Genomic DNA, 23989 nt, shown 5'->3' with positions numbered 1-23989 from the left:
AAATAAACTTTTTCCAATTTTTAGACTGTTCATTTGTTAAACTTATACACAGTTCAGAGGACAACATCAAACAAAATGTTTACACAAAATCATTTATTTACACTTGTTCGTTCGTACATTTATACCAAATTTAATACAATACACAATTTACACATAAAGACCTAATTCAGAGAGAAACAAAGCATTCAGCATCTCCATGCAATAGTTAGCATTACAGACTATTATCAAGAGCTGATTTATGTAATTCTTTTACTACTCAGGATTTCTTCCTGGGGTGCAGTGGCAAGTATGCAACTCTCTCCATGTCCTCCAGAAAGCGGTGGAAAGGTGTAAGGCTGACCGTCTTGTGAATAAATTATGATCTCCCTGAGACCCTGCTGGACTATACAGAAGAGAAAATGGATATGTCTGTTTACGCTTAAGTTTCTGATAAATTGTGGATGGTTTCTGGTGGATTAAGAGACTTGTGCTTTTCTGCAGAACAGAGGCAAACTCAGGTCAAGTATTTTGAATAGAAATCCACTCCTTAGATTCTTTTTTTTTTTTTCGAATATCAGTTGCCACAAAAAACCTCAAATTTTGCCAGATGGATTGAAATACACTTGAAAATATCCAATTTTCTACCATTCAAGAATTCTGCAAAGCTGTAACTATACCAATAGTATGCTTTAGACATTAGTTCCCCGTTTTGGGAAAAACGCTCATTCTCCTCCTTGCCAGAGTTTGGAGATGAGAATAGTGATGATACCCTTACATCAGTGGGTTCATTAAAAAAATACAGCCAGTACCCAGCTAACTCCAAATGTCAAACAATTTATTTAGAAGTTTAAAACACAAATACATAAATCATATTCATGATTCTGACACTAAATAAAGTAAAAGGTTTGCCACTACTACTGCCAACGAGTCAAGATAAACAGTTTCTTTTAATTAAAAAAGGAATATTTTCATCTTCTTTTATCTGTTGGTTTCAGGCTCAAACTGTCTTTATTTGATTTTAAAGTATCTGGAAACTTTTTCTTGAGCGATTAAACCAAACATTGCAGAGGTTCTTTAATCTCCTTTGAAGTTCCCTAAAGACAAAGTGGCTGTTTGGAGAGCACAGCTTATTTTTCCATGCAAAGCCTTACATAATGGTTTACTCAGGCTATTATTGTTACCTTGTCCTTCAAGCTCTCCTGATAACTTCTTCTCATGAATAAGCCAATTCTCCTGTCAAAGCATTCCCTGAAGAAAATCTGCATTCTTCCATGTGCAACCACTTTCAAAGCTCAAGATTCTGTAAGTGATGGGCTATGAGGCCAAAGACCACTAATATTTTCCCTTCCCTTTTTTCTTTTTCAAACCGTACCCTGAAATGATTAAACCCATCACTAGATAATCTTGCTTCTCTTCCTTCTGATGTCTTTGGTCTAACATTTCCTTTAGTTGCTCTACATCTGTTTGGCCCCTTCAGCTGACCTCACAAACTATTGCATTTTATAGGACTTATCTCTTCCTACACCTGGATTCAATCATCATCTTTCTTACGGGGTGGAAGCTGTATCTGCTGCTGGGACATGTTTGTTTCCAACTGGACATCTGAACTGTTCGTTCACACACAGCCCACAGGCCTGTGATTAGAGAGGTCAATGATAATTCTGAAGTTTGCACAGGCTGCCAAGCTATAGATCTATGTTTGGAGTGCTGTTATGTGCTCCACATAGAAAGATTTATAAGTTTGAAATGATACCATTTACAGCATATTAAATGATAAATCTGTTGCACATCAGAACTAAAAATATAACAGCACAAATGAACTGAGAAAAAAAAGACATCTTCAAATGTTAAATGTGCAGAGAGCTCGGTAGCAATTTCAAAGGAAATATGTGTCCATAATACTCTTGTGCCCAATTTATTGCTGATTGCTTAAGTTCAATTTGGTTGTTTGTGAAAGTCAAACTGTTTTTACAGTTCTCAAGAGAATATGTAATTTATTTTCTAATTAGCAGCAGGCTTATATTTACTTGTCAGCCTCTTCTGGTTTCTCCAAGGTCCATAGTGCACCTTATTCATTTTGGGATTAGTTCAGCTCGAAGGGTTTCTCCCATGGGTCTGCAAAACCCCATACTGCAGATAAACAATAGATTTAATCACTGAGTAAACTCCATGCCTATTACTTAGTTCAGTTAAAGTAGCCAAAAACTCAATTCATGTGTCTATTTCCATATCCATATGGCGTTATAGTCTACATTTATTTGTATTGCTACTCATACTTTTACACAGCTTAATAAAAACCTGACTTGTAAACACAAGTTGTGTTTCTTCTGAATTCTCATGCTTAAGAAATCATGTTTTGTTAATTAAGAAATGACAATGGAGTTTTTTTGTCCTACTAACAAGATTGCAAACTGAAGTCAAAAAGATTATTGTAAAGTCAGCAGATTCATGCTACAAAGAATGAAAAAAAAAAAACAGTGACTCAGAGAGTCAAAGAGTTGCACAACACAACTTCAGTTATTGGCTGAAAATCACACAACTAAATCAACAACAAGATTCTTGTGCAAGGTACAAATACCTTAGCCACACAACATGCAACATGAAAAACTTATTTAATTCACCAGCAGCACTTTTCATGAACTGTTATAGTTTGAAACATGCTGAATTTTATTCATTCTCAAGTTTAATGATATTTATTGCACTTCAAGATATAAAGGCAGATCATAAACACTTTGCCCTAGAACAAAAACAAAGTTCATTTAGACCCTGAAAGAGCTTCTTGCTGAGAATGAAAGTATTGAGGAATAGATTATTATAAGTAACACTTTGTTTGGTGATGTTCTAATGTGGAATGTGCAGAGGGGGGGAAGGAAATCATGTCATGCTTCCAAAAACAATTATCGTTATTTTGAAGCGCCAGTCTAGAGTAAGGTCCTTGCTTGTCATGACGACAGCCTCAGTCTTCCACATTTTAAGTAAGTGTGGAAGAACGTCTGTCTGAATCACAGTTGGCAATATGGTACACTAATGAAAAACACTGAGAAGCATGGCTGAAAAGATTCTCTGTTCACTGGGTGGCATGCTTCACCCCACTGTCTCTTTTGCATGTTCCTCCACTTCATGGAGAGTTTCTGAGTTTGTATAATAAGGGCTCAGTGTCTGCTTCAGACAACAAGGACCTCACATTGGTTTCTCTCTGATCTTGAGGAAAAGCATGAGTTCAGTGGAAAGCTATGGCCAATTACCAAGTGTTTGGGGTCTACCATAGTATTTATAGTTTTTAAATTTCTGGTCAAGCATCAAGATATGTCAGCAAAAACACCCACTATGGAAGTGGAATGCCACAAATTAGCTCTATAAAAGTTCCAATTTCAACCCTCAATTTAGTGTATTCATTCATAAAATGAGAGCAAAGTCAATAAAAGCTGGTCACCAAGTTACATAAAAACAAATGATACCTGTCTTTTACCGTGGATGGGAGAAATTAATATACCAAATTCTTCGAATAAACGTCAGACCTAATGAGTTTTCTAAATTGATGTCTGTCTCGGGTTTGTGATTTTCATAGTAAAGGAGGGATTCACACTCATCAGCAGACAGACAATCTTCTGAACTTGATGCCATCATATGACTCTCAACTGAAGACCTAACAATATAAAGAAAAGATTATTATAGATATATCATTTTGATGTGATTGCTAGTGTAAACACTGATCAAATTATATTATTTCAACCTACTTTTTATCACTTCTGTTGGCATTACTGAATGCGTGTAGATACTCTTCTTCTGGTGGTTGAGGTGACTCTGCGATTCTGGGTCCTACCCCGTTGCTCTGAAGGATAAGCAACTACCTGGGTGGATGATCTCCTCATCTGCAGACCATCTAACTCTCTCATGTCCCTCGCCATCTGAGACAAAGTTTGACCTGGGTTGGTCTGCAGACGCTGGAAAAGGCTTTCCCTGTTGATTTTCCTCTCTGGACAACTGAAGGTAAGTGCAACTCCAGAGTCTGACTTCATCTCTCTGGAGAAACCATCTGAGGTGCCATCGAAGCAGCGCCCAATAGCGATCTCTTTGGCCACTCTAGGGTTCTGGTCTGTGACTGTGTAGATACCATAGTTGTGTCCCAAAGGGTCAACGGGTGCTAACATGGTGAAAGCATGAGACTCATTGTTTTGAGCCACTGGTGGATGTTTAATGAGATACTCTTGTAGGAGGTTGTTGGTGTTGATCCTGCGGCAGTTACCTTGTGGAAGGATTGATATGAGGGACCGGTCCACCTCAGCTTGGTCAAATAACATGCCACTGCATTTGAACTCTACACATGCTGCTGAGGTATTGGACTCTCGCATATCCCGAGTGCTGCGAATGTCTCTAATTCCATAAAGCTGGCCCTTTGTCTCTCGGTGTGTTCCTCCCAGATTCCTTGACCTGACCATGACTTCTTTCTGTCCAAGAATTTTGATCTTGATGAAGCATGCTCTAAACTCTTGGGGGTTAGGCCACCAGGACAGGTAATCTCCTGTCCAGGTTGTCAAATCATTCTCCTCAAAGGGAACAACGTTGTATTCATACTTGTCCTTTTCTACTCTAAAAAACCTGAAATGATTAGCATCAACAGGGGCATTTTCACAAGCTATTAAATTCTGATATGGATATATTGGCCCATTGGTCTCATCAAAATTGTTTTGGTTAGGCTTTGCCAAATTGATTTTGAAGGCAGTTTTCTTTAATGCTGGATCATCATGGTCTGAACGCTGGTAGTCTATTTTATCTAGATAGGGCTGAGAGACTCCAATGATGTTTGGATTCATCTTTGGGGAGGAAGGAGCTGCCTCTAGTTCCTCCCCACCCAGCATTGCTGTGACATAAGCTGTGTAAGCATCAGGCTTCTGGGCATCACAGAAAGCTGGTAAACAGGCCCCATTAGGTCCTGTTATGACACTGTCAAAGCGGCCCCATGCCCTGGGATTAGAAGAATAACCAGGCTTGGGCTCCAAGTTTATCAAGCTAATCACGATACCCTCCAGCTGTTCAGTAGGTAGGAACTTGTCACTCATGTAGGCACGAACTTTGACATAGCAGCGTCTATTTTCAGGTACGTCTAAATTGAAAAGTCTGCGTTCTCTGATTTCCATGTTGCCTATGAGGAATGTGCGCTCCTCGCGCTTGCTCCTTCCATGACCACCAGTAGTTGTTGTGCTGTAAGAAAAGTCGCTCTCCTCTTCCCAGACTCCTGTGTCGGGATTTAAAGACCACAGTTTCATCTGGGGAATATGTTCTTGCATTTTGACGTGCTGTGTGTCAAGGAGGACTTGGACTGCGCCAGCTCCAAGTACCTCCTTGTTGGAGTCATCTCTGAAGTCTACAGAAAACATGCCATAGGTCCTTAAAGGAAGCATGTCACCTTCATCATCCACAAAGTTAAGGTCGCCAGGGGCAGCTGCTGCAGTAGTGATGTTTCTTGGGTCAATGAATGTGACACTGGCTTTGACAGTTCCTTCGTAGATTTCTCCATTGTCCTTATGAAAAGAATTAGGAGGAATAACCAACTGCCCTATGGGGTCTTCATCTTTAATTTCTCCAAGGCTAATAAAATTGGTCTCTCCTGCATTGATATCAATTGGTGTTTGTTTTCTCATCACTTTCACATCGTGGTAAATAGATCCACTTTTCTTGTCAAAGATGAACACCTTGGGCGTGTCAATAAACTTTTGACTAGGATCAACAAAATTTACAACTAATCTCTGTGTGTCAGGGGTGATTCTTAATGTGAAGCCTCCTTGGTATCCAGTGGTACCCACTCTCTCTTTACCAATGTAGATGTGCCCAAAACGCAGAGGCTCATTATTGTCAGCTGTGACTACTCGACCTCGAACCAGCACAGTTGGCTGCACACACTTCTGACAACCGCACTGTATCATAGCACGGATGGGGAGGCTGTAGCTACCACAGTCAATAATTCTGCTTTCCATATTTTTAACACCACAACAGAATCCAGCTCCATCTCTGCAGCCCATATCAAAATCTAGGGAACCAGCACATTTGTTGTGAGGACAGCGGCCAGCATTGTAGTACTTGGAGTCAGTCCCGGGTTGAACACAGTCTGTGGGTAGCCTGATGAGATGTGTTTCAGGGGTAGAATTGCATGCTGGTGCTCCTTTGTCTGTGAAATAGACAATAAATGACATTAAGCTTTTGTTCTTTCATCATCATGAAAGAAATATTGCCATAAATTTTAAGTTGACTGCTGTGTAATGTGACTTTGATGGTGTTTCGGAAGTAAATGCAGAGTTAACATATTAAAAACAGGGCAGTTCATGTTCTATTTGCTTTGCTGTATCTGCTCTTGAAAGTTTGTCAAATATACAATCTAGCATTAAAATAAAATTGCTGGTTTGAGGGTAATTGCATATTGATTTATAAGCATAATGTGGAACAGGTATAGAGAATAGTTAGAACTTGCTGGTGGAATGTATAAAAATATTTATACCTTTATTTTTCACACATGGATGCTCACATTAAAAACACAGTACACACAAACGTCCAAGGTCTGCATGACCTGAAAGTGCATTTAAGTGGCCAAGTTGGATTGTGAAATATGCATAAAATGGTAATTAGACTTCAAGCTTAAGAAAAGGTTTCTTCACCAACCATCCAACTGGGAACTGGAAGGAACGACCAATTGTTCAACAACCCACTGGCAGCATAATTAGTATGCAGGATATCATGGCTGTTTGTAGTTAAGTATCCCTGTCAAGCTCACCATCTCCCACATAAGTCAATAACTGCAAACACATGAAGCAGTTTGATTTGTAGATTGCTGTATTGTTTTGCAAGTTTCCTTTGATCATGAATTATAAAACATATAACCTCCTGAACAGCTGTAAACATATTGTGTTATTCAAATTAAACTTCTGCATTATGTGTAAGGGGAAAAGAAACTATTGGGATGAAGGCATGTTTATCATCCCGCTCTGAGGTGCAGGTGTTGTTCTGCACACATAAAGTCTCTCCAGCCATAATGACTTTTGGAGTACAGGGATTTGTCTGTTGCCTAGAATTGATTGCTTTAGCACTGTTCCATGAAAAGCCTGTTTGTTAATCTGTGTCTTAACTAACAAGCACCTGGAGAATATAAGCTGTGTATGTGGGGTTCTCCCACATGGATGTGGAAAGACATACTTGTCTGAGTCTGAGAGAGAAAAGAAACATAATTTATTGACAATCTTGGGTTTCATCTCAACACTGGGTGTTCTGGAAAAATTGGGTTTGAGGTTTTACAGTGTCCAGAGCCCTCTCACACAATAAAGAATCCCTGTTTAGAAAGCTGTAGTTTCAACCAATGTAAACACAATAAAAATCTATTCCTCCAGGCTCTGCCAGATCGTAAGACTGATATTTTTCATTTTCCCATGTTGGTTTTTTTTTTTAAATGAAAGATAGTTTATTAACTGACTTTCTCCTCTCTTTCAGTTGTAAGCCACTGTGGTTTTGTTTGATTCCTCTTAATGCGTAGACATGGCTCATGGATGACTTGGTTTGAGCTCAGCACTGACATTCCTCTTTAACTGTGTATTCAATCTCTGAGGCAGCTGCTCTTTATACAGTAGAGTTGCGGTTGTTTGCTTTTTGTCAGTGGTTATACTTGAACCAGTACAAGACATTGACTAAATACGTCATTGTCAAATGCACTCGGGTGGTAGCCATCCTGAGCAATAATCCCTGTGTGCCGCTTTCTATCATCATAGCAAATTATTTCTTCTCAGTCTGATGAAGATTAATTACATTTTACTAGAACTTTACTATTTTTACTTAAAGAACAACCTTGAAACAGAAAAAACACTGGTATTCAGTGCTTTGCATGCAGTACATGTAAATACACTATATAACTTTTTCCAAGGGTCACACATCTGTCATTCTCTTAGCAGGACTACATACATACTACTAGTCTGCATTTCATAAACTTGGTGCGGAGGTGGTGCATGGGCAAGGGAAAAATCTTATTGGTGCCAATCCAGATCAGCGTCTTCACTTACAAAAAACTAAATGGGGCATTAGCTCTGGCAGAGGAAGTGGTTTCTTTGTTTCTGCCATTCTTGTTTGGTGCTACACATACCAATTACAGTAAGGAAGGCGGGGGAGGACTTGATGCTTCCTGCAGGGCTGCTGGCTTTACAGTAATACTGTCCCGACTGCTCTGGCTTCAGATCTCGCAGTACAAGCTCCTCTTCATACTTGTATACCTTCCTGTCCAGCAGAGTCCCATTGTGATACCTTGATAAACAGACACAAAGAAAGAAACAGAGAGAGTGATTTGTTCTTCACTTTACTTTTTTACATTATTGTCAGCCACTAATCAGAAGGTCGGTGGTTCGATCCCAGGCTGCCTCCTGGCTGCATGCCAAATATCCTTGGGCAAGATACTAACCCCATGTTTGCCTACTGGTGGTGGTCAGAGGGCCCGGTGGCGCCAGCAGCCTCGCCTCTGTCAGTGCGCCCCAGTGCAGCTGTGGCTACAATGTAGCTTGCCATTGCCAGTGTGTGAATGTGTGTGTGAATGGGTGAATGACTGAATGTAGTGTGAAGCGCTTTCGGGTCCTTAGGGACTGAGTAAAGTGCTATACAAATGCAGGCCATTTACCATTGTGGAATGTTTATTGAACTTTAATCAGCTAAGCAATTATATTTAAAATTATATCTAAAATGTTAGCAAATATGCCACCAGTTATACTTATTTTGATGATTTATGCTAACAATGACTGTACAATGACTTTCATAGGAAGATTTATCAGATGACTTTAGCTTATAGAGCTTATGTTTTAGTTTTATAACCTGTAACTTAAAAACTATACATTTCATAAGTGTAGGAAGGACTGTAGCTATTTTTTGAGTGTTATTCTATGAGAGTGTGCCAACAATGATGTTCATCTCACCAGTAGTATTTGTCAGGTGTTGGTGATCCTGCTGCCTTGCAGCACAACAGCACCCGTCCTCCCTCGTAACGCACTTTATCCTCTGGGTGCTTCACAATGTACGGCTTTTCTGTGGAAAGCAGAAAGGAGCAAATCATCAAGACTTTACTCTGATTGTTGTGAATGGTGCCGCAGGTCATAGAGAGCTCATAAAATTCAAATATTACACTTTATTCGCCCGTCGGTCTCTGAGCTTGTGAAAAATGATTGTTGAGGGAATTGCCTTTTTGAAAGCAGCTCAAGTCTATTTTTATTTGGTTTCCATGCAACCAAGTCACTGCTCAAAGCTATGTAAAGTCTCACAATAGTCCAAACTGTTTATGTTGTAGAGCTGTCAATTTCCTGTTTTCAGTCGTCTGAGAATATGATTGAAGGATCTGTAGACTATGTGGAATAATAATAATGCTAGTCTTGTAATAATACCTATTTTAAGAACAACCCAAAATATGTAATCACTTTTCTTTCATTTATCTGCACTTACCAGCTGATCTAAGAATAGCCCGGACCCAGGACATGCCTGTGGTGTTACTGGAAGTGGACACAGTGATAGGGGCAAACTTCTCCTTCCTGATGGTGATTAAAGTTGGGCTGGAAGAGCAGATTCCTAGGAGCTTAAAGTGACCCATAGCATCTGTACGGGCACGGATGACCTTGGGATGGCTGGCTAGTGACACAAAGGCTCCTGCCACAGGGACACCGGTCACACTGTGGATATCACCATGTAGGATGTGGCCTTTGCACACGCAGTGACTGCAGTCTTCACTGGGATGGCCTTCAGTGCACACATACTGGCATTTGGCTTTTGTAAAGAAAGCGTTGAGATGTTAGCAGATACTGATCAAGACACCAAAGTAAAGAAATGCCTCACTACAGCTAAATGCAGTGTGGCTTTGCATACCTGGGCATGGAGTCTTTCCACATTTCTGGATTTCAACAGGCCGTCCCACACACTGCACTGTCGCTGAAGTCCTTACGCAAGTCCTTCTCCTAATCCTGCGACCTCCACCACAGGTCACTGAACATGACCCCCAGGGACCCCATGGACTCCATTTAGCTACAAAAAGACACAACGGAAGGGAGTTTCAGTGAATCATTCTATCAAATGGATTGTTAACTCCCTTGTGCTGACTATAGGATTTCTAAAGGATTTAGCTGCATTTAGAACTTTACTGAAACAGCTTCAATCAATAAGACTGTTGCTATTAATGGAAAACATAAATTAATGATACAGAAAATATACTGTGAATAAATGGAATTTTCCATTTTATAGCTGAAGGAAATGTCCGTAAATGGTACAGAGAGTATACTATAAATCTACAGAATTTTCCGTTTTATCATTTACAGAAAAGTCCGTCAAACTTCCGTAAAAAAATCAGAAAATGTACTGGCAGAAAATTACCAGGACATTTTCCGTTTTTCTACTGAATTTTTTTTACAGTGTACTGAATGGTTTAAAAGGAATGTTTTGGGGAATTCACCAATAAAAAGGGACATTATGAATCACTTTGTTGATTAAAATAGTTTATGTGTAGTTCAAAGACCATATTCTCTACACTAGCTTAGGGTCCTGTCCGAAATTTGGTGGTGATTGATATTTGGCTGTTACCTGTACATGGTAGGGTGGTGCACTCTCTTCTCTCTGAATGGTGCCCCTGACATGCTGGCACCAACAGCAGAGGCATGGGCTGTGCGCTCACACATTTCCTTCGGCGGACTTGGACACCCACGTCATTACAAACTGTGGTTGAACAGGGGCCCCACTCACTCCATTCAGTCCAATAGCTCTGCACTAAAAACATATTACAGAGGACAGAGGGACATTCTAATCTTGAAAGATGTAGCTATGCACCAATGTTTACAATGTTTAATATTTGTTTAGTTTTTGTAGTGTTTTGGCTAAATATTCATTTCTGTGAAGAAAAAGCTTCCACAGCCCTGGGCTGCTGTAATCGGCTCTACCTGGGGGGCACTGGAAGCGAACATGGTAGTTAGAACAAACGCGACCATGTGGCTGTTCCTTGTTGATGCACCAGAATCCCTTCTCCAGACTTGAATGAACCACTTCCCCAGTTTCTGCCGCTGCCACCCAGTCTGTAGTACGAGCCTCCATGGCTGTAGGCCGTGCACAAACTCTCTCTCTGTAATAGAAACGAATTGCCTCCAGGCGCTCATAGTCTCCATTTCCCCCAGGATGGTCAATGTTGAACCAAGATGTCCATTCAGTCACGCCTGGAGGCGCATGAAGGGAAGACGTGGATGAAAACCACAAAGATAGAACATTAGAAAAAACTAATAATTGTGGTGTAGAGGTTGGAGCTAGTTTTACATGGGGGGAGACTGTTAAGAATTAAGAAAGACTTGAACAGCAGGGATGGGTTACAAGCTTTCAGGGGTCTGCAACTATCATCTGAAACTGACTTCATATACTCCAGGGAGCTTTGTATTGTTGAGGATCTTTCCATGCCCCCTGGCTTGAGTCATGAGGCATTCTGTTTAATTTTCCATCTGTGGCATGTTCTGAAACCTGAACAATTTCCTACTGAGAAACATGAGGAATTACAAATAAAAGGAACCGATTAGCCTCATGTGATAGATTGTTTTCCTTTTAAAGTAAAGCACTGCTTTACTCCCAAACAATAATGTCCACCAAGAATTGATTATGTGTTACAGACAGCTGTTTCTGTATAGTTAAAAAAAAATGTTGTTTATTGAAATGCTCCTAATTGTATTAATGTTGTGGTTTAAAGCTGTTCACATCACGGAAAGCTGACTGAGGCAAACGATCCTCCCAGCTATGCTAACAGTGAATGATTAGAAAGCAGATTAGTCATACATCTTTTGTACAGAAATGTCTTTTAGTGTTACACCTCTATCTGTTCTTAATAACTGCTGAAAAAACTGTGATATGAGCTGCAAGATAACCTCATCCACATAAGCAATTATAGTTTTAAAAACTCCCACTCTTTGTTTTACTTCACTGATCAGAAACACAGTTTCCATAACAACAGGCCTTTAGTGGAACAAACAGGAATTATTATGGTGCACGAAGTGATTTTTATTTAGCTTTGGGTCCAGACTTGAGCCCTGTCTTTATTTGCTTCTATTATTCCATTGAATAAAGTATCTGTAATTAAGTATTTTTGTAATTAACTATTATTACTACTGTAGCCAAGGATGTCTAGACAGCATCGCTGGATGACTTAGACAAAGTTAAAAGGACCATCTTTTTTCTATTATTTCCAAGCAGATGTGTTCTTAAAAGCAATGGACACCATACAAAGACAAAACACACTGTGTCTAAAATTATGTCTCGGCCTCATGCCTTGGAGTTTAAAGTTTTCTGAGTTACGAGTCTGCAAAGGAGTAAAATCTCTGAGGTAACATCTTTATTGGGCGCTAAAGGATTTACCTTGAGTCTTTAAAGTTTTAGTCACAGCCATTAGTAAGGCTGCTAAATCAGCAAGTCAAATAGCAATAACGAGCGTACTGATAGTTTTATAATACTGGCCAGGATCTGCCTGCACTTTTGCTTTCAGCTGATATTTAAACTCTGGCGGTTTGAAAATGTCTGCCAAAGAATTAGCTCTCAATCTCCCGCCGGTACCTGTTGTCTGTGAGTCAGCGTACATGTTGAAGGCCACTCTCCGTCTCTTGTCTGAATGACTCTCAGTTCTCAGTGATTCTGCGTACACAAGAAAACAGCTGGTTATAGACCGAGCTTACACTTTTTGTCCTTGAGAAACTTTAAGAAGAAAGAAAAGAAATTCTAGAAGTCATGTGTTGGAGATGAGAGTGTGTTACCTTTTTGAAAATATCTATACTTGTGCTTGCTTAAACTACACTATTGATAAAATCAAGTTTTCAATGTGTGTGCGTTTTGAACAGCTGCTGAGATTTACTCCAATTTTGTATGGACACGTGCACGTTTTGCTCTTTCTTCGAGGCAAGGAGACTTTCTGCTTAAATAACAACAAACTGAAGATTTATTCCCTTTTCTTTCTCTCAGATGTAAGCTTTCATCTATCCATCACTTTTCTTTTTTCCTATATTTCCCCTTTCACTCCTCTCTGTCTTCTCTTTTATCATAGCTGCTCTTCAGCAGCGGCACTCTCTAATCCCTCTCTAATCTCCCCCAGAAATCTTTGTCATGCATCTTCTCATTCTTCAGTCCTTCTTGCCCTCCTCTGTCCTCCCTTCTCCTCTTGATCCATCAATAAGCACCTACTGTTGAGGATGTTAATGAACCTTCAGTTGAGAAAATCTGAACCTGCAGAGTCATCTGATATTCTGTGCAGAAGCTTTCTGTTCACCTCTTTCTCTTACTCAAACACATGCAGCAATTTCATGCAAATTGGTTTTATTTGAAGGACATATGACTGCAAAATATGTATTGAACACAAACTGCATGCCTACATCACTAAATAAGTCTTACATCATCTTCTTTTAAGCGCGTGTGTTCATACACACAGCAGTAGATGTAAGAAGTAAGCAAATACTAACCTTTTAGAAAAAGAACGATATTAAAGCTGGCATTCATGTAATTTTTTTCCCTTTGATTTATTAAGCATGCACCGTACATTTTCACGCATGCTTTGATGTGCAATGATTCATTTTCCTGCGGCACAATTTTTTTTATGTTTTGAAAAGCGTCAGTTGTTTGCTTGACATTTCTCCTTTCGCTAGAAACTCTGGGAAGAAATGTGAAATGTGGCCATGCGGAAAAAATAAATGTCAGTCTGTGACAGAAACAAAAAGTGGCTTATGTCACTTTAGTGTGCGTGTGTAATATGTGCAAGTGCTTAGAACTGTGGGAGAGACGCTGCTGAGTTTACGAGCAGAGACGCCCAGCACAGAGACCGGTATCGATCCCAGTCCCCGCTGGTTTTACAGCTCACTTCAAGTCTTTCGTTTCATGCCAGCACATTTCTTTTCAAGCCCTGATGGCTTTTGATAGATTTACCAAAAGAAGGATAACAGTTCAGCAGGACAAACATCAACTTCACATTTTAAGGTAACGTAGACAGTCAGCTGACCTTCATGGTTGTTGATTTTTTTATGCCCTTGGCTTTAAAAACCATTGATATTTTTCCAGATCAGCTTTGTCTCTCTGATACCCTGGAATGACTTCTAAACAGAAGCAAATGCTTTCACACTGATCTGGTGAGCAGATGTGGCTCTTCCTGCAGATTTAGTTTAGTAAATCAGTTCAAATAGTTTTTTCACAATTTTTTTTTGTCTCCCGAGCAGGTAAAGCACAGTTTTTCTCAGTGACAATGATGTTCACAAATCATCAACACATCCCAGAAACAACATCAGAGATCTCTGTCCAGAAGTCCTGGGAACAACTAAGATACTGCGCAGGACCCTCAAGCTCCCAGGCCTCTGGTACAGGACCCGAGCTTGAAGGATAGACCGCCCGCAGGGGCAAGAGGGGATTTTTTTTTGTTCATTTTTTTATGTGTGTCTGTGTGCACAAAGAAGCCTTTTCTTTCTTTTATTAAAAATGAATTAAAACTCCTGTGGCTAATTAATAATGCTCCCCATCCTGAAGCGCATGTTATTTCCAAGAAGTTCCAAAACACTATTTCGGCTCCTGTTACATAACATTTTTCTTTCCTTTTCACACCAGAGCAAAGGGAATTCACAGCAGAACCGCAGGATTATCATTTCAAGATGTCTGATAATGATGAAAATGAAATGGCAAACAATTCTGTGGATTATAGGGTGACTAATGGTTTTAGAAAGCAGACAGAGGAAACCCAGATTAGCTACAGAAGAAGGCAAATGTTGGGGTAGTGACCTTAGTAATGGCTGGGATGAAGTGGCTTGGCTCCCACAGCGCACTCAAAGCTTATTGTGCTTCTGAGGGACATGTTAACACATTATGAATTTTAAATGCTAGGGGATTTTATGGGGGCACTGCTTCATGCGGCTGGTATGTGAGCGAATTTACCTCATCAAGAGGCAAGTAACACACGTTTTTCAAGCCAACGGGACCAAAGTTAGAACTTATTATTTCCTTTTTAAGCTTTAGGAAAATACACCCTAAAGGGACTGACTGGTGCACTATACCTTGTTCATGGGTTTGGGGTTTTTTTGTGAACAGAAATGTCTTTACGCTTTGACTTTTTGCAGCTGCTGTTACACAACCCAAACGTTGTGTATGTTGCTTCTGATTTTCTGATTTAACGGCCCATTTGGCGCTTGTCAAATCACCGCTGAACAATAAACTTCTTTTATGACGTGACATGTTGTGGTTTAGCTTTGTTTAGATCGCATGGTTAAGTTTAGGAAATAGATGCAGTTTGGTGGAAACGTGAGGCTGTCCTGTTAGAAACAACTACGTTAGTCATTTCAAAATGAAATATGTTTACATTCAAGTGCCAGCAGTTTTAGCCATGCTCACCATCATAAACCTTGGACAAACCTTGGACAAGGTAACAAGATAGCTGCACTGGTGCGTTCGAAGAGATCTGCATCCTTTTCCACATATAGCAACATGGTAAGTTCCTGAATACCAAGCAATGTCACTTATATGTCTGAAACATAGCTACTGGATTACTTTTCATCCACCGCTGCATTCATTGTCCTCTTTATCCACCATAGGTCTGTTGTGACAACTGCAAGTCTTATTTTAGAGAACTAGCTTTGGGTTCAATGATTTACGTCACAGTGGTTCATTCTGAAATACAGCTGGTTCACTTACAGCCTGGCTGCACAAAGGCAAATCCACTAAGCCCTGGTGCCTTTGTGAAGGACAGCCTTGCTCTCCTTCACTTTCTGAGTGAGAAATTTCTACCTTAGCCAAAATCTAATAAAAAAGCTGCTGAAGAGTGGAACTGTGGAGAAAATGGAGGACCTTATGAAGTTTCACCCAACACGATTTCACTCATATTAGGGAGGTATGGTTGTGCCAGATGCAGGCTGGCAGACAGATGAGGCTAAGTAAAAGGTCTGGATCCTGTTTATTTATAATATTCCAGATCCCTACAAGAAGGAAAAGATGTGAAAACACCAGCTTCCTTCCTCGTGTTACATAACCTACTAGACAAAGCACAGCTCGCTCAAAGAATGGGGTTATGCTTTATTTGTTGATGTCGCTCGGGCTCAGGAGTGTGTGTGACAGCTGCCACAGGAGTCCTCTGTTAATAACAGAGGCATTCCATCCATGAACTGTGTATGCATTGTGTGTGGGGGCCTGTGTATGTGATGATCCGTTTGCCATGTCATCTGGAAGTTGTTTATGCGTTTGGCTAGCTCCTTAACTGAGGTGTGTGTGGTTTCAGAAAAGTCTGCTCTTTCTCTCAGTGCCTATCTCTCTCTCTCTTTACCCCAAAGTTTCTTCTTCTTCCCAAAAGGCTCTCAAGCTCTCAGCAGTTTTGTCCGTGACATTAACTAATGGTGGAAACCAACCACATGATTTAAGGATTTACAAAAGTATAACAGATGATTTGTGTATTTAAAGGAGGATATTTGTGGAACACCGCATTGTTTCCTTGATACTATTAAAAAACGTTAGTCAGTGTTGAATTTCTCAAGAAAAAATATCTGGAGGTTGAACTTCCCCACCTGTGCACAGGTACTGAGCCAGAAGCTGAAAATGTAAAGCAGCTGATTACTCCTGCAACAAATAATTTCTTGGCATCTCTTCTTGTGTCTGTACACATGAGTAGAAAAGAAAAGCAATGAAAGATGTGATTGTGGCTTGCAGCATGTCACTAATGGGAGTTTGCGCCTTTTCGTTTGATCCGATGTAATCTCTGCGTCAGTCATTAAAGTCAGCTGGCCAGACAGCTCTGTGCTTTATAGCAGACAGTGGTCAGCATCTGGAGAACTACCCCTCCGTCTGACTAACAGCCCTCCAGCTACTCACCAACTATTTTGGCTTTGCCTGAAAATTATGCAGAGAAGAGAAGAGAAGAGAAGAGAAGAGAAGAGAAGAGAAGAGAAGAGAAGAGAAGAGAAAGATTTAGACCCAAAGGTGGTAATACCACTGTTTTCCCCTCTAAGTTGGGCATTCAGCAGCAGCTGCCAACTTTAAATAGAAAAACAGCTTGTAAACCTCTAAGCTCTAAGGTGTGTGGAGAGGGTGACTGAGAAACAAGGCAAGGAGAGAATGTTTGGAGGAGGGAGTGTGATTGAGGGAGAGATAGAAGGGAGAAAGGTGGGGAAAGTATTTGTGGGGAAATACCTGAGGGAGACAGATTAGAAACAAAAGGCGAGCAGATGAAGACGAGCGGACAGATGGAGACACGCAGTCGTTACTTTAGCAGTGGATTGAATGCAGTTATGAGGGCTGAACTGGTCATCAAAAGTGAAAAGGAAAGAGTGAAATGCTGGCCAGTGTGACGGTGGAAAAAAAAGAAGGCAGTAAAGTAATTTTACCTGTTCTCCTATTCCTCTTTTTTATTCCATTTTGTCATTAAGCCGAGCACAAACCAAGCAGGTGGAAAAGTGGGCCACTGGGTTTGTGATTATTGCACCTTGTTTCCAAGGTAACTGCGTTTATATCTTTAGGGACTGCTCCCAATGTTAGAGGGTGAAATAAGGACAAAAATGCACCACCTTACTGCAAGATGTGGATGTACTGCTAAAGGAGCGTGGCATGAGGCGTTAAACTTTTAAGGTTGGAGTGTTCTGTTCAATCAGAGTCAGCATGAATCACCATTTATACATACACTTTCACTGGTCTCTAATCTTTTTATATATACTCATCAGTGAATGGCACAAAGACATTTACAGTTCAGAGGCTTCAGAGCCCAACAAGACATGGAGACTATTAAGGTGTATTCACACTCATTTGCTTTTATGAACTGCCAGCTCCTTCACTTTGGAAAAAAGAGAGAAAAACCTAATGTGAAGCAGCTGTAAGGCGAACAGAAAGTGACAGCTCTGGAAAAAGTGCTGCTACTGGTGTCATTCAGGAAGAATGGCAAACTTTCAGTGGACGATAAGAGTGAAGTTTGCTGGGAAGAACTTCTAATCTCATCTGGAAGAAACTGTGTTGTGCTAATGTCTGCAGATAACCAACACTTAACCAGCATTAAAAACCGGGAGCTACATTAGAAAAATAGTGCAAAAAAAGCTATAATTTCAAACTGGATCTTGGTCAAGTAATAAAAGCTGGACACAATTTTCATAAAGCAGGCCTTCCGTTTGCTGATAGTGGCGGCTACTGTGAAATTGTTGTTGTTTAGTGATTAAACGAGACTGCAGGGACAGTTTTCACGACCTCTTCTCCTTAACATCCCACTCCATCTCCATCCAACTCCTTTGTGTTATTAAAAGTGCAGGAGAAACATGCATATGGCTTTAGATTCGAGATTTCAAGATAAAGAGGTAATAAGGCAGTCTTATCGCACGTTTCCATCGCTTCAAAGGATGTTACTTTGACTTAGTTTTACATTGCCAGAGACTTATTATCCCCGTAAAAAGTATTTCTACTTTCCTAAACCTAACCTCAAACCACATCTTCTTTCACAACATTTTGTGATTTACAATACGGACTTTATGACTTCACATCCCCAGAAGGGAGTAGGGTGACTTTGAACACAGATTAATGTCCCAACAATGTAAGTAATCCAAGTACACGGACACTAATCATGCACTACTCTTATCATATGAGCTCATCTTCAGACATTTGTCTAAATTCTTTCAACATCCCGCTCTGACATCCTTAGGGAAATGCCGTCAACTTGGGAAACTCTACAGTTACTGTCAGTTGTGCGGCACATGTGTTAATACTCATAAACTGGCCCTCTTTCTTGTGTGATTATGAAATGAAAACTGAAAATTGCTCAAGGTTCATTTTCAACATTTGCAGTTTCACGAGCATCATTTTGTTGGCAAATCTGTAGTTACAACAATTTCTTGGGATTGTGTCATTCTGACATGATAATAATATATTAGCAGTTCAATCATCAATCTTCACCTACCTTGGCTCAGAGCCACCGAGGCCAGGAAAGACAGCAGCAGCGCCACTTTATTTAATCCCAACATTGTGCTGGCGATTCTCTACAGCATCGATACGAACTAATTCAGCTCTCAGCTGAGTGTAGCTACTTCAGGTCCTCAGGTGTGACTGAGGCTGTTGTTTGGACAAACTCTTGCCTCTGCTCCTTCGTGTGAGTTGAGTTGCTGAGCTGGAGACAGGAGCTCAGCCGTTTTTAAAAGAAGGGGCATCAGGACTGCACACCAATCCAGCCCCTCTCTTCTCACCATTGGCCAGTGAAATGCAACATCTGGGTCCCCCGTATCATGGTCCAAAAAAAGGTAAGGGTATGGTGGGGGAAGAGAGGGGAAGGAGCACACACACACGCAAGGAAAGAGAAGGCAAATGTGTATATGTGCCTGTGGTTACTGAAAGTAAAAGGGTGCTTTCCTGTTCTTCTTAGCTTTTTTTTTCACTATTTGTGGCTTATTTAAAGCATTACTTGCATTTGTTTAACTCAAGAGTTACATTGATTTGTAACCCCCCTCCACCCTATTGCACCAGCGAATACATATTTAGCAACACAACAGGTGTGTGGCTTCACGTGTGTGTTTCCATCTTTAAATCTCTATTCTAGTTTCTACGTGTGTCTTGTCAAGCAAAGAATTTTAGAACTTTAATTCCGGATGATTGAAAAATCTATTTTTATTTTTTCTCTTGCTTTTTTTAAAAGGCATTTAAAATATGAACGTCTAGCTGACACAATACATTTCCTTGTGATTTGCAATAATAATTCAAGACTGTGTTTATAAACAAGAGATGACAGTTATAATCATCTTCTGTAAATTGTCATGTCCTTCGCTGGCCCCCCTCCCAATCTGTGTTACCTTTGTCTTACCAGCAGACACGGGACAGTGCCACATGCTGCTTTCCCTCGGGTTCAACTTCTGGTTCAGTTTTGTAACTCTTTAGCAGTTGCTGATTGCTGGGTGATGCACTGCCAAAGAGTGGAAGTGGCGTCATATGGCATGCCATTCAGGAAAGTCCTCAGAGCGCAGACACGAGACATGCTTATGAGGTGCAATGTACTTGGACTCGTTTACAGGATGTGAAGTGTTTTATTTAGTAAAGATCCTCGTAAAAGCAATGGAAATTAAATACACTAATTAGGCTGAACTGTTTAAACATCCCACTGGGTTAAAACTTTTAAAAAGGTGTTAAAAAGTCTCCAGAGTCCCCGTCTGCATCTTGATAAGGACTAAAGCTAAGTTCGGTTAATTGGCTGAAAAGTAATGAGATTTATGTTTAGGTTCAATTCTGAAACCTAGAAAAATGTGCTTTTACTACTAATCTTATTATCAGTTACTTTTCACATTAAGAGTTTCCTGTTAAAATGACACAAAATACAATGCACTCCTAAAGAAAGCACCAGTGTTTCCTGAACCTCCTAACTGCACCAGCCACCCACCTTCACCCTTAGCTCCCTGGCAAATGAAACTGGCTAAAAGGATCGTAAGGTTTCATATGTCAGATGAGCTGTTAGCAGCTCCACCAAACAAACAAGTCCACAGAATAAATACAGATTTGTGTATCAGAACTTTGTTTTTCCTTCTTTCCTCTCTCATTAATCATCCAGTGGCCCCCCACATTTTTCTTGTGACCTGTTAGACAGGCCTGCCCCCTGGGCTGGCAACCAGTGGAGTACCAGCACCAGCTCCATCTCAGACAGCTGAAGTATGAAATACTTCTTAATGAGGTAAAGACTCATTTTCCACCATTGCATGTGGATTACAGTTCAACAAGACAATATTTAGGAAATAGATTCCCATAAGTTCTCGGTTCTGTCACGAAGAAACATTAAGAAATGCATTTTTATTCTATATTTACTCAAGCTGTTTTGTGTTGTTTTGCTTGTAGTGTACTGTTGTTTATAGCACTCATACTCATCCCTAATTTCTTTTCTTTCCAAGGAGCCAGACTTTTTTGTACGTTTTTAAAGTGGTCAACAGGAGATTGAGGAATTGTTCTCCAGGCTTTCTAAAGTTCTTTCAAAGTTTTTCTTTGGACATTGGCTGCTTTTTCATTCATTTTGAGTCCAGTCTTTGTACTTGAACACTTCCAGAAGAATGGTTTTTGTTTGTTAAGCCACTTAGCACACAGTTGTGTCCTTAAGAAATAGGAAAGAAATCCAGTAGGCCTGACAAAAGGCCTGAGAAATGTATAATCAGGCTACTGTTCACTGAAACATTACCAAAAATGCTTTCAGTGGAAGGGTGTCTGTGAAGAAGCTATTCTTAATGAGGCAAACCGGTACAAAAGAACTGGACTTACAATTGGTGTGATGGAGCAATGAATCCAAATTTTAAACTTTTGGTCCAAATATATTTACAAAGCCTGGCCCTTAATATTCCTGAAGCACTGTGGGATCCTCTTGACAGAGGACAAAACTAAAAGAAAAGAAAATCCACAGAAGAGCTTTGAATGCATTTGAAGAAGCCTAGAGAATTATTCCTGAATACTAACTAATGAAACGAAAGCTTTTCCCAAGAGAGTTTACGCTGAGTTGCTTTATAAAGGTGGTCATACCAAAGATTGGCTTTCAAGCTCATTAAAACTGTACAAACTCTGTTTTTGCCTTATATGCTGTATTTCTGTGTTCGTTTGCACACGATTCAGTAAATCTCTACACATATTTCACCATTTCCCTAGCATGATATATAAAGAAATGAGTTGTGATTCAATACTTTTCTACAGTACCACGTAGCTAAAGGTAAGATTTTTCAAGATGTTTTGAATCTAAGAAATAGTCAATGATTCTCTCTCCTTAAAGATGATAGTTATCATCATGAAAAGGTGCTGGAGTCCTTTCAGAGGCAGATCCTTTAGTTTCTTTAATTTTTTATGCCATAGACAGTCTGGATTTATGTTTCTTATTTGTTGCTGCTCCCTAAATTGTTTTTTGGGGTTTTTTTTGGTTTTTTTGGCCTACATTTCTTACCCATGTATGATTTTATCTCGCTGACTCTTACAAACAAGTGCTAGTGTCAGTTATGGCTGTTCATTTCTCCAGGCCACTGATGACACTAAAGCTCATTACACCGCCACTTTAATGAAAAGCACAAAAGACAGAGTGGCAACAAGTCTTGTTCCCTGACAGCGATTGGACAGGCATGAAAGGGACGGCTGCTGAGAGCCGAGACATATTTCTACAACGTTTTTCAGTTTGCCTCTGACAGATTTAATACCACGGAGCAAAAAAGAAATGAATCAACATTCCTTTTCACTGACTTTCTACACCCACTCACACATGTGCACCCACACTGGGCATTAGTGAATTAGTATGTGTTGCGCTCTAAAAGTAGTTATAAAACTTACATTTTTCTGAATTGTTGGGAAAATCTTTAAAGACTATTCTTATTTAATTGTGTTTTGTTTTTGGACTAAACCACAAACATTAACTAGAAATGTGTCCAAAATGTGACCTCCAGGAGGTCAGAGTTCAGACGTGTGATGTCATCAGTAAGCGTAGAAAAACAAACAGTGTCTGAGATGTGGGAGCGATGTTTTGCTGATTATATGCTATGCTGCCTGTAAACTCCAAACCTGAACTGAGGAGAATAAAGTTGCAAAAAAAGGATAATGGAGTCATGTCTCTCTGAGGGTGCAACATATGCACTTCATACATATACACATTACTTCATTTATAAACAGCACAGCAGTTGTAGCATCACTGAAGGCCACAACCTTGAGCTTAGTAATGAGGGATCTTCCTCTACAGCGAATTATAGCCTGATGACACCTCTTTGTGGGTTTCATTACCAAATCAAATCCAGTTTGGAATCCATAAACAGATGTAACAGTGTGTGCACACCTAAGATGCCCGGCAATAATCGCATGAGAAGTGCACATTACATAGCTTGGTGGCCTGGATGCTTTTAACAGAACAGGCAGCGTTCAAGTCTATTTTGGCAGCTGTCCTGACACTGAAGGGCATTTCTTTCTTTTTTTTTTCTTTTTTTTTTTCTTTTTTTTTTGGCCTGTCCCGTTTGGCTCTTTTGCCATCAGAATTGTTGTCTAAAGGCAAAGAAAGATGCCCAACGGATTTACTTTACCAAACTGACCATCCCAGCCTTGCCGTAATGGTCCATTTGATTCACCTTTTATTGTTTATTTTATTTTCACTTACTGAATACGGGACAGACTTGACTGGGGGAAAGAAGGGGAGAAAGAAAGAGGGAAAGAGAAACAGCTGAGAAGAGGGACGGGGGAGAAGGGCAAAAGACAAAAACCAACAGAACGGGCAGAGAAAAAAAAAATGCATATATCAATCACCTGGATCACCTGCTGAGAAAGAAAAAAGAAAGCAAGCAGAAGAGAACAAGAGTAATAGAATAAACAACATCACAATGATATATGGGAATATGACAGTAAATACTAAATGTTAAACATTATTGTGCAGCACATAAGATCAACAGAACACAGTGTGCTTTGAGGTAGGAGCCAAAAAGGGTGTAGTTTGTGGGTGTGATCACCCGTGTGTACACCTGTGAGCATGGACGCGCTTGTTTTTTGTTTTTTTAAAAGGTTCCTTCATGTAATAATCTGCTAGAGGGTGTGGGGGGGCCACAGCCCCGTCCTCCAGGGCGTGAAGCAGGTGTGGAGGAGATCAAAACTCCAGACATCCAGAGGCCCCCAGAACACAAGAGACCAAGGAAGACCAACAGAGGGGCAGCTGCGCCACTGTCCCGGAAAGAGCTGAGGAGAGTCCCAGATGAGGGCTCACTCAGCAGCCGCGGAGCAGAAGCCAGGGGGAGTTGCAGTGACGCGCCCGTGAGCTCCGCCGGCAGTGACCGAGCCCCAGGCCGAGAGGCCGGGGGCACCCCACCTCCGAAGTGGCCCGAGCGAGCCCCAGGCTCCAGGCCCCGATAAGCGGCCGCCAAGGAGTGAGCCGGTGTGTACCTGGACGCCCATCCCCGGACACAAAGAACCACCAACGCACCGATGTCTGAGGGGGTCCGCCACTGGCAGGGGAAGTGGTGGTAGGGGGAGATAGGCCTCCAAACCTTGGAGGGCCTGAGATGTCCCCAGAGAGGTGGCGCCTGAC

At 40.6% G+C, this 23989-nt stretch overlaps 1 protein-coding gene across 1 annotated transcript; it reads right to left on the bottom strand.

Annotated features, from left to right (window-relative positions):
- Nucleotides 1–261: 261 nt before the first annotated feature.
- On the bottom strand, nucleotides 262–19095 carry cilp2 (cartilage intermediate layer protein 2). The gene is made up of 10 exons (XM_080878041.1): nucleotides 18890–19095; nucleotides 12559–12636; nucleotides 10914–11183; nucleotides 10561–10743; nucleotides 9853–10008; nucleotides 9436–9753; nucleotides 8916–9024; nucleotides 8099–8256; nucleotides 3717–6145; nucleotides 262–3625 (listed from the first exon to the last, which is right to left on the bottom strand). Exons 1-9 carry the CDS (start codon nucleotides 18951–18953, stop codon nucleotides 3738–3740), a joined length of 3744 nt encoding a protein of 1247 aa, XP_080734167.1. The 5' UTR covers nucleotides 18954–19095; the 3' UTR covers nucleotides 262–3625; nucleotides 3717–3737.
- Nucleotides 19096–23989: the final 4894 nt, after the last annotated feature.

This window comes from Rhamphochromis sp. 'chilingali' (genome assembly GCF_963969265.1).
Source record: "Rhamphochromis sp. 'chilingali' genome assembly, chromosome: 3".
NCBI classification, from domain to species: Eukaryota; Metazoa; Chordata; class Actinopteri; order Cichliformes; family Cichlidae; genus Rhamphochromis; species Rhamphochromis sp. 'chilingali'.
This window is presented reverse-complemented; position numbering and strand designations above follow the sequence as displayed.